Here is a 16,331-nt window from a genome sequence, read left to right as displayed (position 1 = left end):
TCCAACAGATTGTTCCAAAATCATTGTGATTTTCATTTTAAACTACAAAAGAATCTTTAATCACCAAAAGCAGTCAAAAGATTTGTATGACTAGGTGACCTTGTCAATATTAGGGTGATCATGGGACATCGTGCGTGAGAGGAAGATGAATTAATAAACCTATTAACTACATGATTAGAAGGCAGATTAAACATGCAGAATCTATAGTTGGATCAATTAAGAACGCTGATGTGTTTAATGAATGACACGGTTAACAGATAGTTCTCTTTGTATTCCCAGCTTACAGTGGATCAAGCTGTCCTTCTCACCTTAATATCAAATAAAGCTTTTCATTCTCTCACTGCCTGTGTGACAGTGTTGCACAGAATATGTGTAGTGATTTGGGCCGTGACACACACACACACACACACACACACACACACACACACACACACACACACACACACACACACACACACACACACACACACACACACACACACACACACACACACACACACATATATATACCCAAACATGCACTTGCACTCATATTGGATCGTGTTTGGCTTCAGGCTGTAATCCATGCTGTGGTTCAGAGCAGTGAGCACCTATGGAGAGCCGTCTGTATTACGTAACTTTTGGAAGTGAAATAATACACTCCCTAATGACATGCACCAAAAGATCTTCTTGCTGATGATGTCATAGCAGGGTGAGGAAAGGACAATAGATCAGTCTGCATTTCACCGTATGCAGCTCTGTCAGCCAGAACACAGTACTGTTACCTAATGGTTCAGTATGTGAGAAATGGCGCCTGCAGCAGTTCACTGGAAGCATGTCATCTAGCTCTGTACCAGATGTTTCCAGCTCATTAAAGCGCCAGTGTGTGTTGCATTTGATGCCATTTAATGCATGAATACCTGACATCTCTTTTGTTTATTTGCAATGAACATGTGTTTAAACTGTGAGTAAATGTCTTTCACAGGTCAGTGCTGTGTTTTACATGCTATGATTAAATTAGCGAGGAACAGTTTGCAGCCTCTGCAGTGATCTTTTTCCCCCTGACTTAAATCTTGAAGTAGCCCCATCTGACCACTTGAGGGCATCTTTGCTGTCTTAAATGTGTACATAAAGGCCTGGCAGGATTTTTTTCTCTATCTGCTTTGTTATCCTGCCTGCCTTGTTCATTAGAATGTTCATTTTCGGGCAAATAAAGTATTTGCAACACATTTGTTAGAACAATACCTGAGACTCATAAACTGCTGAAGTATAGAAAGAGCATTTCTAAACTGCTAAAACATTGAGGCCCTAGTCATGGAGTCTATGTTAAGCAGCTAAAAATTGTGTTTGGGATAATATGGTGACTGTTGTCACTTGTATTGTATTCATGATTCAGCTAAAAGGCTGAAAAAGTCATCACAGTATGACATAACGGATAATGGCTGTCATGAGGGATTGTTTAGCCACATTTTGCAATTTGTCTCTGATTTCTCACTGATATCACTGGGCTGGTCTCTGCTGCGCTCTTGATCTCCCTCTTGTGGTTTTATAACAGCATAGCATAAAACAAATATTTATTACCACCAAAAACACACATTTTCAAGCATCTACTGTTCACTTCTGAATGCTGTTACTTTTTTTTTCGTTTGCAATTTCCCATCAAGGACTTTTTAACTAAATGTGTCTTCTATTCTACTTTTTAAGTATTGCTTTACACAACTGTTAGTAATTGCTATTCCTATATGAAACTCAATAAATGGATTTCAGCACTTTGCGATTTAGTTGTTCTGTCTCTAAGAACTATATAGCTCATTTTAGACCCTGTATATAATTTGTGTATTTGCTCATGGATTTGTCTTGTGTCTGCTGTCACAGGTTTCTTTGAATTTTTTCTCCCCATTCAGACTGTGTATTCCAGTGTTATGGCATATAGATTTAAAGTCATTCTGCAACACACTTCAAGGGATAGTTCATACAAAATTTAATTATTTGCTTACTGTCATGTCTACCCAAACCTAAATGACTTATCATTTATTATGGAATGTAAAAGGAGAATATTTTAAGATTTTGGTGGCTCTTTTCAATATATCGCAATTGAATGAGGACCAGCCTCCAAAATGACTTCTGAAGATTTGTGATGACTTTATGTGAGCAACAGATCAAGATTTAAATAGTTATTCACTAAAAATTTAGATAGGACCCCTAGCTCTCTTGTTATGTGCATGAGAGCTCATGAGAAAAGTAGCGATGTCTGATTTGTGAAGGAATGTTTTCTATTAAACAGTTTATTCTTTCACAAATCGGAAAACTTTGTTCAAAAATCAGACCGGTCTGATTCCACTTGCAATGGTCTTTTGTATAATTTCAGAAGACTTGGAATATAGTGCAGAAGTCAGACTTTTATGGTGCTTTTGTATCCTCTTAAGTTGGAAAGGTCTAAAGAGCACAGAGCGTAAGCGCAGTTTGCATTTCTCCTTTTGTCATAGAAGAAAGAAAGTTATATGGGTTTAAAAAGTAATATAATAAATTATGTAAATTATGAACATTTTTGGGTGAGCTTTCACTTTAATGTACAGTATAAACCCTGTTGTAATATCTCTGCCATAACAAGCAAATTGTTGATGCTTGTGAAAAATACCTGCAAGCTTTGAAAAACCAAAAACAAAAGGGGGGATTGTGGGATAGGGATCAGAGAGCTGCTTCAGATATCCAGTGTTGCACTGTCTGTTTCGGGAATGACATTTAAATGTGTGTTTTCCTTCAAGGGAGAATCTGTTTGCTGTAAATATGTCAGTATTTGAGATTATCACAGGCGCATAATGGCTGGTTTGTGTTTGCTCTGGTTGTACACACACTGTAAACAAGCAGTGTGTTGAGCAGAGTGTGGCAGGGTTATCGCACACATTCTGGAGATACTAACTGTGGAAGTGTTGACTGTTTACGTATCTTAGTTCACACCTGTGCTACGGTCACTAACAGTATTATGTGCACTTCTGCCTGCTGTAGGCCAGACGCTAGACAGCTAATCTGTTTTCCTGGCTGATGAGAAGATTCCAAGGCAGGTCTTTGTCTCTGTGTTCTCTGCAGCTGACCTTCCCTTGGCTTTTAGCAGTTGGTCAGCAGTTTTTCAAGGCTCTGCAGGACTTAAGGTTCCTCTACAGGGATGCAAAAGCATTGAATCTCATTACTTTGTTGAGGTCAAGATAAATGAGTTTATTATAAATGGTGTAACATGAATATTAAAGGATTATGCAACATTAGCACAGGTAGTGTGGAGCAGGATTAAGGAAGTGTCTGTGATCAACATGTGAAATATAGCCTTTCTGTCTTATGTCACTGTTTTGTTGAATTACTTAAAAAACAAAAACAAAAAAACAGGGTTTTCAATCAGGGGACCCTGAAGGTTCTCCAGGGGGCCTGAGGAGAATAGATATAACACAGAACTTTTGGTATCACTTGATTTGTTTGCTAACACAATTTGTTAGCAAATGTTGATATTAACGTCAGTTAATATTAATAAATGCTGTAGTGGTATTATTCATTTATTCATTATTCATTCTTTTGATATTTCTAAATGCTATTTTTTATGACTTATATAATGTTGATGTTCTTAATGACATTTTTAATTACATTTATTATAAAAAGTTACTGATCAAATCTAGCTTTTAATGTTTGGGGTACCTAGGTTTTCTTAGAGTCAGAGTTGGGGTTCCTGGATTGTAAATGTTAAATACTGCAATTCTGTAATATGTAATAAATTTTCAACTTATGTTGTTCAAAACCTGTATGACTTGCTCCTGTGGAACACAAAAGGAGACATTTTCTTCACTCTTCACTTTCTGACATAAAAACTATTGATTTAACATTAACTTGACTCACAGCCTGCACTAGGTTTTTGTTGACGTAGCTTAAGATTTCTCATGGTTAGGCATTCCAGATCAGTTTTCAAAGAAAGTGATATTTAAGTCTGCAACAAAGGTAAAGTTCCTATTGATCTGTGGTTTTGCTTAGGTATAAAATTACAACACAGTGATTTAATTGAGGCAGTATTAATTTTTAAGCAGGTTCCAGGTCAGTTGAAATGATTGCAGCACTGATAAGGCATTTGTGTGTGCATGCTTTTAGAGTCACTTCTGTGCTTCTCTGAATAGCAACACATTGACTAATGGAACAAAGCCAGTTGAAGGCTGTTCATGAGATCATAAACCTTCCTCAGAAGAATATTGACTCAACTGCCACGTGTTTCTACCACATTATTATCTGCCCCTGTCATTCAAAATGGAAATCACTATAACAAATGTTGTCAGCGTGTGAATTCATTATGCATTCCATTTCAGCCAAGAGAACAAATCCTTGGGAGCAAGCTACGATAAAAAGTCATCTGTCATGAAGCTCACAAACTCGAGTGGGAAAAAAACCTGCACTGTTTTAAGTTGACCAACAGGGATTTTCCATGTAACTGCTGAAAAAGGCAGTCCAGAGAACAAGGCTCAGATTAAGGATGGGCATTAGACTAAGCAGCTTGCTTGGTATTAGCATTCAATGGATGTACCTAATAGAAATCCCATATATCTCATGAATTGTAGGGGCAGTGATTTGTCTCTCTCCCTCCAGATTTCATGCTTATTCCGTCTCTGTCTCTCTTTCTCAAGTTTACAGATTTGCCATTTTTAATAATATGTGTGTGTTTTTATGTAGGTGTTTGTGTGGGTGTCCCGCAGGCTTTTGTTAGGATTTTAGGTGGGTGTGTTCTTACATTATATTATTTGGTTCGGGTCAGCGCAAGAAACAGGCCATAGCATGTGGTGTGTGGGAGCAAATACACTGCGGACGATATAGTGAAGGGACGTTCCGTGTGTGCCAAGTTGCCAACTTCTCCTTCAGAGCATTCTCACTTTCTCAGAGCCTTTCTGAAAGTCTGTCATCTTGTTTGAATAGTTCACATGATACTGCAGGCTATAGGTAGGCTACATTCTACCCTTGGGCTTTAGTTTGAGATTATAGCATTTGGGTTTTATCAGAGAGAATGATGAGGAAAAAGTGGTTCAGCATGACATGAAACACAGCACAAACAATGTAGTCCAGTTTACAAATTGAAATGACTCTTTTGATCTGTTTTTTTAAACTGAAAACATATAAAGCATATGCAGTGTCCAATTCACAAACAACTCTTATGTCCATTTTTAAGTCAAAAACACAGCATGAGCAGTGCAGTCTGATTCATGAACAAATTACTCTTATGATCCAGTTCTTTTTGTGAATCAGAAACAAACTATGTGATCAGTGTAGGCTTATTCATGAACAAATGTATCTTATGAGCTGGGTCTTTTAAAGAATAGTTCAGAACAACGCTATCTCACGACCAATTCATACATATTTTATGAGGTGGCTAATTCGTATGAATTTGTACGACCTCACTTGTGCGATTTTATACGATTTGTCTAAACCCCAGTGTTGGTTAGGTTTAGGGACAGGGATAGATGTAGGTCATTCGTACAAATTCATACGAATTGTGCAACTCGTAAAATACGTACGATTTGGTAAAAATCATATGAATTTGTACGAGTGTGGTCGTACGAATTCGTACGAATTAGCTACCTCGTAAAATATGTACGAATTGCCATGAGATCGGGCTGTTCAGAAAGACTGTATAAAACTATAACAGATCAATCAGAGCGGATGAATCAACATCTGACTTACTTATTGAACTGCAAGTTATCATTATATTTAGTGATGTCTGTATCATTTATTATTTATATAATCAGTGGATCGCTGCAGCAAAAACAGAGCTGTGTAGGAAACACTGATGTCAGCTAAGGTGACTATAGTCAAACCATTTAGAAGCATGCAGTGATTGGGCACTGGACCCCAATGTTCTCTAAAACTGAAATTATGCATTTAGATAGCATGAAGGTCTTTATAGTAGTGCTTTAACTTCAACTGAACTGAAAATAATTATTATTCCAGGGGTTTCTCAAGGCTATATGCTTTTGGCCCATTTTGTGTGCTTGGATGCCCCTTGGGTTTCCACGGGGAGATTACTTTGCTGAGTCCTTCCCTCCTCTGTCTCACGGACTAGAAAAAAAAGAGGGCTTTCCAGGCAGAGAATCAACTCATTTAAATTCACAGTCTCTGCCCAGGCTTTCTCAGATGAGCCTTTTTTTTTGCTCCACTGCTGACAAGACACTTTTGAATGTTGCACACTTAAACCCGGATCAAAGGACAGGCAGAGATGTGAGCAGAATTTTTAACTGTTGTTCAGGGAGCAGCTCTGTCTATATCCATCTCTTTGGAGCTCATCCTGGCATTTCCCATCCCCCTGGTGGGAGTAATGGCATGTGATGAGTTGTGTTCTTTTCTGTCATTTAAACTCTCTCCCAGTGTTAGGAGAAATTCACTCTGCTATCACTGTTCAGGGGTCAGTGGTGAGCCAAATCTGAAGCGGTGTATATCACTGAGCACTGCTCTTCTCAGAACAATATGGAACACGTCCATGGTCACTATAAACCAATGACATTTTCAGTACAAAAAAGCCCCCACAATTTCAGTTATATCATGAAAACTTTTACCACTCTCAGAATTCCACACTTATTTCCGGTCAGTGAGAAATCACAACTGAAAATTATATTAGGAAGTCACAATGCTACTTTACATTTCTGAAGGTGTCAAAGTTTTCACGTAAGACAGAATTCCCAGTTTTCACACATACTGAGCATCTTAAACTAGATTTGTACATTTTCAGAGTAAAATGTGTGTGTTGCTTGGCTCTGCAAAACTCTTTTTTTCTGGGTCATTGCCAGGACTGTAGTAATTGCTGTGCAGTTGTTAAGGTGTTTTCAGTGATTACTAGGGTTTTAGTGGTTACGAGATTGTCCAATCACTAAGAAAAGTAACAGCAGAACTCTGAAGTTCTCTGAACACCAATAATTATTAACAATTATTAAATAATGATAATTTATATAAAATAAATAATGTTTGTGCGTATGTGTAGAGCATATTATGCGTTATTTTATATCAGTATTTTTGGCCCATGATAAAATGGCTGTAATTTGAAGATTATATATGGTTGTTTACAGGGTCTTGTCCTTTTTCATTTTACTACATTAGGATACGTTTGGCATTCTCACCTCTGTAATGAGATCTGTTGTTGATATTTAAATGTCAGGCTTAATGGCAAAACCCTCAAGCTCAAACAGACTTGTATTGATTTGCTAGATCCCCTGTTCTCGTCTAATTAATCTGCAATTTGATTTAACACAGGTGCTCGTCTTACATTGGCTTTTAGCTTGATTTAGATACAGAATTGTCTCTTTTAACTTTTTCATACAACAGAATAACACTGGCTTTACACATACACATACAGGCTGTACAAATCAGTTTCTGAATTTTACTTAAAGTGAGAGAATCAGGTTTGATGTAATCTTTGCAATACAGTCAAATTGTGCTCTTTTTTAGAGTTTATTTTGCAGTGTAAACTGCATACAATTTTTATAGACAAATACGCACAGATAAAATATGTAGAAAACTTTTTTAACAACTTTGTTAACTTATAATTTCCCTTTGCTGTGTGTTTAATTCAGCAGGTCATATTCATTTAACATCTTGGAACGAAAATATGGTTATTTTGTGTTTTTAATGTTTTGTGTAAATGTGTATTTACTTTTGTCTTATTACATAATGACTCCAAATTAAAGAAATTAAAATCATGATATTACTTCTGGTTTGTTAATCACATTGGAAGTAAAAGGTGAAGTTGAGTGCATTGCATTGTGGGCTACAAAATCCCACGCAGTGTCCTCTGCATGTGTACTGAATATTTTGCCAAATGTAGTAAGTCCTTCCATGCAGACAGAACATTTTCAAACTGTGCACAGTAAACATACTGCATTCAAAATAGTATGAGGAAAATAGCAATGTCATCCAGAAAATACAAATGTTTTTTAGACAAAATATTACCTGAATTACAATAATATTGCTTTAGTGTTGTTTATGACTCAGAATAGCTGTCTATAAATTTGTAGCAGAAAAAAAAACTATCATGGAAATGAGAGCATGAGATTGTTTTCTTTAAATGTCTCTCTTTTATTATCCAATAATTCCCTCAATATGAGAGAGAAAGTTATTCTCTGCCATTTAAGCAGATAACTCATTTCTTATTTTCCTTTTAATCCTGTGATTTGTTCAAGTCTGCTTTATTAGCCTAAGCTATTAAAGTACGGCATGGTGGGATTTCACTGCAAAACACTACGTTCACCACCACATTCAACATCTTCCTCAGTGTCGTCATCTTCTCAGAAATGGTGACATTTCACCAAGCTGATTAAACCCAGATGACAACACTAACCAAAAATCATTACTATCTCCTGAATTAAATTAAGCTCTCTCTTCCACCCCAACAGTGTGAAACAATTTGATTTAAACAAAGTGCTAAATCTCCTGTTTTCCCCTCGTCTCAGCACATATGATGTTAAGTCCAATTTACAACTGCTGTCATCACAACAGCTAATAAAAGCCAGATGGCCCTAAAGCCTTCCATAGTGATACAAACGATCAACTTGTTTATTCAGGTTCTTTGTCTGCTGTGACATTTCTTGAAGTAAGATGTAGTTCTCCTTTTCTCTTCGCTCCACTGGGCTTTGGTGAATTTGTATTTCTTATTCCCTGCCACCGCTATCTCATCCATCTTTTTCCCTTTGATATTTGGACAACTTCAGAGCACTGCGTTTGTATAAAACTGAAGTTGCAGTCATCTCATGTTATTTTATTTTTTTTTAAAGGCCAGCTCTCCATTCTCTTTGATTTTGCATGTATTGTATCGTATGGCATTTACTAGAATGATCATTCATCTTTTCAAGTTTCATTCATCTTGTCAGCTAATGTTCATAAAAGACCAGGTGGAGGACAGCGTGGGAGGCTGGAGTTGGCTCACATTTATGTAGCAGTTAATTAGTTCTACATCAAAAGTGCTTCTCCTGAATTACACATCTGTTCTCTTATGATCTTTGAGCTGTGCTGTTCGCATGGTTGCTTCCACATTAAACTCTAGGTAAACTTGAACAAAATAGTTTATTTCAGCTCACCATCATTAAAAGTTCAAAGTGAAACATTGTTATTTAAAAAATTGCCTCTGAAGGCTCAGAGGAGAATGCCTCAGCTGGCTGAACAGCAATTGTTTGGGGCAGATCTTACTAATAATGTTATCTGTGACTATAGACCCTATAAATGGGGCCGTGTCATTGACAGCCAGGCAGGGAAATGCGCTGTTACCTTGGCTGAATGTGCAATGGGTTTGCTATGGAGTCTCATACGTTCAGAAGGAGAAAGCATGTAGGTATGTGCACACTCTCATATTGATGACAATGCAGTTGTTGTTGTTGTTTTTTTTTTTTTTTAAGAAATACAGTAATCACTTGTGTGTGCAAGTTGATTTAGAATTTAAATGCCTGTTCCCTATTTGGTCTGTCTTTTTGTCATGGGTTTTTGCTTTGCAGTTTTATTTTGAGTAAATGCTTCTGAAGCGAAAGATCCATTTCTGTATTAATTTCAGTACTAAGACTAAGACAAAATATGCCACAGGCATGTTCTTTCAGTCTTTTTTTTTTGTATGTATGTATATATATATATATATATATCATTTTTTTGGTAGTTTGTACTGCAGATTCGTTGATTACTTTTTTATTTTGCATAACCTCTTGTTCTTTTTCTGTGCACAAAGTGATGTTAGACTGTAATACCTTTGTTTAGGCTTTAATACATTACTGCTTGACTTTTTTTCTGCATATACTTACAGCTTTCATATAAATGCCATTCAAGAAGTAATTTTGATTCAATATATTAACATTTGAATGTAAATGAATTATAGATGTCTTTATGTTAATGGATTAGTCATGAAACCTAGTGATCTGTCTGTGCTATTGTAAATAAATGGAGACATAGTTAAGCTGACAGTGTCCGCTGCTGGCGGCTGCACAAACTGCAGTGGCTGCTCCACCGGCAATGATGCAGTCAGCTTAAGCTCTCATTATTTTAGCAATCTAGAATATCCGTGCTGATATGGTTTATTCAGGTATGATAATAAGATAATTTCCCCCCATTTTAATGCAAAATGGCTTTTGCGAAAGTATATGCTTGTAATGTATATATTGTTAGATTTAATTGCATGTTCCATATATTTTTGTATTTTCTCTTTAATCTGCTCAAGCAGTGACTGATCTGGAAATACCACTCCAGAGTTATATTGCCAGTCTATTTGGGTGGAAGGGGTTGAAAAACAGCAGGGGATGAAAGACTGAATATTTCATTGCAGCGACAAACAGCAGATGGCCCTCTTGAGTTTTTCTTTTTCTTTTTTTTTTTTATTCCTGCTCGGTGATTGTGTTTCTCTGGTGATATTAATCTAAATGAGAAAATACTCTGTGTTATTGGGGCATGATATTAAATTGGCACCCCAGCCCTTATCGCAACACTCATTACCATATGATTCCAGAAACAGGCGACAGATAAATGTAGGTCTATAGCAAAAAAACAGGCACTCATCCATGCAATGCGTTACATAGGTGTGTTTGTCTAAAGCACTGGGGGTCTCAATAGCACCTCAGAGGTGTGATGTAGTTCTGCTTCATTTTGCTCTCGTGGGGCGTGTCGGTGGAGTTAAGTGAAATTAATTCCTTAGACATTAAATTCTCAGCCTTTCTGTCTCAAACAAACAAACAAACAAACAACAACAACAACTAAGCCCATATTGCTTGATTGTCGTTAATACACACACTTTAAAATACGTGTTTTTTCTATTATTTGGAATTCGAATAGCCTAATAAATTCGGGCATTTGAATATATTTCTATATGTCTATATTTATAAATATTTTTGGCACCTGCCAACTAGCTTCTATAAACATTATTAGATAAATTCTATTAGATAATAAATGTCATAGGCTCTTATCAGCTCGTAAACAAAATACAGATCTAGATGGACATCAAGTGAAGGGTGGGTTTTTTTTACGTTTAGGAAACGATGGCAAAGGAGGAGTTTGTCTTTAAGACTTGTTGATGATCTGTGAGGCTGAGGAGGGAAGCGCGTGGTCGTCAAGACTTGTTGATGCCGTTGATCTGTGAGGCTGAGGCGGAAAGCGTACGCATCACTCGCTCCAAACGGTTGGAGACGCTAAATGAGCTCGAGATGGAGGATGAAGAGGAGCATTTCTTGAATACGTTTTCTTTCCTGGCTAACGTTAGCACTTATGGTGCGCATTTGTATGCTCCCGCTCCGGGCAAAGACTTTTTTATTTGAGTTTATTTATTTGTTCGTTCCTGTCACACCGGGTAGACGTCATCTTCACCGGAGCCGTTCAGTGTTGCTTATATTTCCCTTCAGAAGACATGCTCCATTAGAACAGGAAAAAAACGCACATCGTTCCTGAATAACCACGCGACCTAGAACATGAGACTGAATGGGGAGTGATCGTCTGAGGAGATTCCTTATCAACAAGAAACACCTTCGTTCAAACTTACCTCAACTCAGCGTCGATACGCCGTCGGTTATTCTCAAGATGAGTGGACGATTGAACGGAACTGGCGTGGATATCTGCTAAACTTAGTAAATATGTGAGACATATGAATATGTGTAGTCGCAGGGCTCCACCTGGGAGTAGAAGGTGGTCGCGTTTCTCCGCTTGACAGCTCAGAACGAAAAACGCTTTGTTTGTTCAGACTCCGGGAGTGGACGTCGCTGTCCAGGGTGCTGAATTTCACCAGGACCGGGTCAAAAATAAAGGAAGGAAAGTGACGGATCAAAGAGACGCTCAGGCGTGCCTTGAATACATTTTCATATTCCACATTTTGGAGGAGCCGGGCAGCTCATGTGATAATCATTTTCCGAAAAGCATTGCAAAATCAGGAATGAAAAGTAACATGCGAGCCGCGTGACTTCAAAATGAAAATTAGACAAGATGTGAAATACGGACAGTTGAGTAACACTTAACCTTTGTATTCATTATGCTAATTCAGTGTCTTATTTCGCCACTCGTGATGTGTGGATTTATTTGATCATCATCCGTGCATTTCAGAGGGCAGAGCACACAAACAGTCGCAAAAATGGGACAATAATTGAGACCGATCGGGCGGTTTGTTGTTGTTGTCTGTGCTTTGTGTGTAAGGAGTTCAACAGCCCTGTTTTTGAGACATGGCAGCGGCGATTGCCAGCGGTTTGATCCGCCAGAAGAGACAGGCACGGGAGCAGCATATAGACCGACCATCCACCAACAGAAGGAGAAAAAGCCCTAATAAGAATAAAGGGCTTTGCAATGGGAACCTGGTCGACATCTTCTCCAAAGTGCGAATCTTCGGCCTCAGGAAACGCAGACTACGACGACAAGGTGTGGGAAGTTCCGTAAACGAACCATAATTGTGCACATAAGAAGTATTTGCTATGTTTAATGTCTTGAGATAATATATGCCCGCATTTCATTTTCACATTCAGCTTTGACAACAAGGGACTTGCGGCATGGAGCTGCTGTTTATCTCGACGAGAATAGCTTATAGGGTTTGTATGAGACTTGTGTTGTGTCTTGACAGATTTCTTTGACAGACTGTTTTTATCTCCATCAGTCTGCAAATCTGTCATTTTTTAAACGCAAATTGTTAAGTCAGTAATAAGACCAGTGAGTAATGAGACCACGTATTCAACTTTAATCTATGTACGTCATACTTTCCAAATAATTCTCAAAACAATTCTCCACCGTTTTTAAAGGCCACATATATCAGAGCTAGATATTGTTTTGATTCAGACTAGATATATGCATTGTTTTTAATATTCTGAGATTTGGCAACCTCTGAATCTTTGCTGTACCCTTGGGAGGTGTTGATGTTGAATTATTGGCACGTTTCATGAATGCAAGTAAAGCAGCAGGTGCCCAAAGTGTTGCAGGAAAAAATGCTATCACATCATCAGTAAACAACATCCAGTGACAGCTTATTTTAATAGAAATGGCAGTGACACAATATTCAGTTTAGGTAAGATTCAAATAAAAACATTCTTTCTGTCACCCCAACAGTAATGTAGACCTTTTTAGATTAAAAAATGAAATTATGATGTGACCTACTGTAAAGATGAATTATTCTAAATGTAAGTATTTTTAAAAAATATATTGTTTCATATATCACATTTATATAGGAATTTTACATTTTCTAGTATGCAAGGTTGCTTTACAGAAAATCAGAAAATGATCAGTTTTTCAGGAGACAATCTTATAAACTGACAGTTAGCTAAGGACAATCGTATATCATTGAGTTAATATGTTAATGTATAATCACGAGGGTTATACTTATTTTTTAGAACCAGAAAATATATATGTGTTGTGTGTGCATTTTTGTCTTGCAAGCAGAAATTATATATATATATATATATATATATATATATATATATATATATATATATATATATATATATATATATATATATATATATATATATATAAAACATTGTAGGCCGGCAGCTTATCCAATAGTTGAGCTACAGACTGATAAAACTATAATAGAGGTGGCAATTTGGCATACTGTATATCATTGTACCTGTCAGAAATGTCCAGAGGGGAATCTTGCACAAATAAGTAGTGAGTAAAAGATGTAGCTGTTGCCAGGAGAAACTGAGAGTGATGAATTAGCCCTGCAACGTCTCAGCTAACGTGCACCTGTGACGGCCATCTTATTACAGATGGCGAACAGCTCATGGCCTCCCTTTACACTCCCAGTGTTAACTTTTTTTGGGGGGGGGGTGGGGGGAGGCAGCTTCTTACAAGGCATGTAAGTCAAGATTACCAACATTGTCACTATTTACAATTAAATTGAAAATAAGGTTTCTTTAAGCATTTGCTGTTTAAGATGACTACCAGTGCTCACAGCTGGTTCGGATGGCCTCTTTTGAGTCCTGTTGACTGTTGCATTGTTGCCTGAGTTACTTTTGACAGATCACCCCTTGGGATTGATCTAATTAATTTCTCATTGCTGATAGATTTACAAAATTTTCAGTGAGCATTTTCACAGCCTTGAGGCCTGACCAGGGGCTCTGTGGAGCTGTGCGTTAGTCTGCCTACCCTCCTAGGTTCTTCACATGTAGCCTGTGTGCTCAGAAGAAATAATGATTAGTTTAGTGGTGGTAATTTAGTATTGGTCACAGGAAGGACACTTTGAGTATAACCTTTGAACATAGCCTCACAAGGCAGTGAGATGCTACATTTGTCTCCACGTAACATGCAGACATTAGAAATATTCCCCTGAGTATAAAAGCACATGTACAGACCATGAATTCAGACATTTTGCCTTGTGACAGTGTAGTAAAAGGAATCAGAGAAGACACTAGTAAAAAAAAAAAAAATCTTGCTCAAGCATATTTTCAGTGTCCTTTAGGTTTGTCAAATGTCTAGCAAAATGAGCAATGATGATGATAATAATGGCAAAATCAATTTGCAAAAAGAAAGGTACTGTTTTTTTTTCCACCTTCATTTGGAGTGCTTGTGTGGAATTCAAGGCTGTGATTTATAATTTGGCCAGCACACCATCCAAAAACATTAAACAAGGAACAGTTCTTATATACTGTTTCATACTGATTTATCTGATTTTCTAGACTCTCAAGCAGAATGCTATTATTGATAGACATTGGCGTGACCAGATCATTACAGAGATATGTGTCATGTTGCATTGATTCAAAATTATCACGCTGAGAAAAACTTCTATAAATGTATAAATAACACTAGTGGTACACCCAAGAAACCTTTTAATTTAGGTTGCTCACTGTATATTGTATTTGTCATTATTGTGTCGTAAGAGATAAAGTATTTCTTTGCTCATAGGGCAAAATTGAATGAAAGATCACGAATGTCTTAATATTTTCAAGCAAAGATTTTCCAACACAAAGTCTTGCACAGGTTTGTAAGATACCATTTCAATTTAAGATGTCAGAATGGACACAGGCTGTTGCCCGGTCAATGCTGTCAGCTGTGACCAAAGTCTTAGCTAAAGTGTGCATTATACAGTCTGACAGTTGTTGTTGCACAGTGTGATTTAGCTTTTACCCGAGATCTCACTGGGGTCATATTGTGCGATCTAGCAAACAACAGTTGTAAAACTGCAAATGATTTTAGGCTGGCATATAGGTATCTCAGAATAAAGGTTGATAAAGTCTCACTATAGTTCAGATATTGAAATTGACTGACAGTTGGTGTATATATATATATATATATATATATATATATATATATATTGCCATTATTAACCAACCTTGTCTGAATATATGAAAGGCGCGATTCTAATAAAATGAGGAGGCTGAGTTGTTTGTTAATGTCCATGACCTCAGAAAAAAATCTGAAAAATATCTCCAGACATGAAAGGTCTCCATCAAGCCGGAAAACACAAGTGTATCTTTCATTTATTTAAAATCTCTTTGTTCAGAACAGAGAGGTTATCTGTTTGATTGCATCTCAGAGTGGTGCCATGTAGCAATTTTTACCCTTTTTACTCCACAGGACATTTTATGTCCCATGGCCGTGAAAAAATAAAAATTGTTGTGAAGTGATTACTTACTAAAATGCCCTGATGCAAACTCAATTTATAAATTTAATAGGTGGATGGTTCTTATATAGCAAAACGTATAACTCTAACCTTGTATTGAAGTTTCACTAAAAGCATGTAGTAGGCCAGGAAGGGTGCAGAAATCATTTAGTCGTCTTTATTAATTAAGCAATTGTTTTGCAGTATTTATTGTTTTTTTGAGCTTCTCCATTTATCCACTGTGAAAGTTAAGTGCTCTGATGCTTATTATCCAGATTAGTGATAAATATGACAGAGATTCTTCCCGGCAAGACATGATTCAACGCTGTTTGGACGTTACGTTTTGGGTCCAATTAGAATGCTCAGTGGAATGGAAGACCACCAGTGGAAACTAGCTTTTAATCTCTCTCTATGCTAAGTCTCATTAAAAAGTCTGATGAATGTTGCATACACTCAGTTAGTTCTGACTGAAAGTGCATAATGCCTCCTTTAGTCTTGAGTGTAAGGTGGTGCTCATCCTTGACTGTGTAAATTACTGAACTTGATGTCAATTCACCTATAATGACTAAATTACTTTTCAGTATTACACGTCTGCCACGTTCTACGACGTAGTGATACGTGAAGTGATATTTATTGTTATTTACAGAGGTGAGAGGAATTATGTGTGTGTGTCTATATACTGTATATATATATATATTAGGGTGGAACGGTGCACAGATGTCAAGGTTCGGTACGTACCTCGGTTCGGGGGTCTCGGTTCGATACGATTTCGCTACAACATGAAAAAAAAAAACTACATACAAGGAAATAA

The 16,331-nt window shown here is 37.2% G+C and overlaps 1 protein-coding gene across 3 annotated transcripts in view; it reads left to right on the top strand.

The window, feature by feature from the left end:
- fgf14 (fibroblast growth factor 14) overlaps nucleotides 1-16,331 on the top strand; it is a 131,669-nt gene that overhangs the window by 59,502 nt on the left and 55,836 nt on the right. Inside the window, exon 1 of one of the 3 annotated variants that reach the window (XM_042763870.1) lies at nucleotides 11,016-12,351. The exons of the other annotated variants lie outside the window; for them this stretch is intronic. Coding sequence (XP_042619804.1) covers nucleotides 12,159-12,351 — 193 coding nt within the window. The 5' untranslated portion in view covers nucleotides 11,016-12,158. Of the gene's footprint in view, nucleotides 1-11,015; nucleotides 12,352-16,331 lie in introns of those variants that run through there. 3 annotated transcript variants of the gene reach the window in all.

Source organism: Cyprinus carpio, chromosome A9 (assembly GCF_018340385.1).
Source record: "Cyprinus carpio isolate SPL01 chromosome A9, ASM1834038v1, whole genome shotgun sequence".
In the NCBI taxonomy this organism is placed as follows: Eukaryota; Metazoa; Chordata; class Actinopteri; order Cypriniformes; family Cyprinidae; genus Cyprinus; species Cyprinus carpio.
This window is presented reverse-complemented; position numbering and strand designations above follow the sequence as displayed.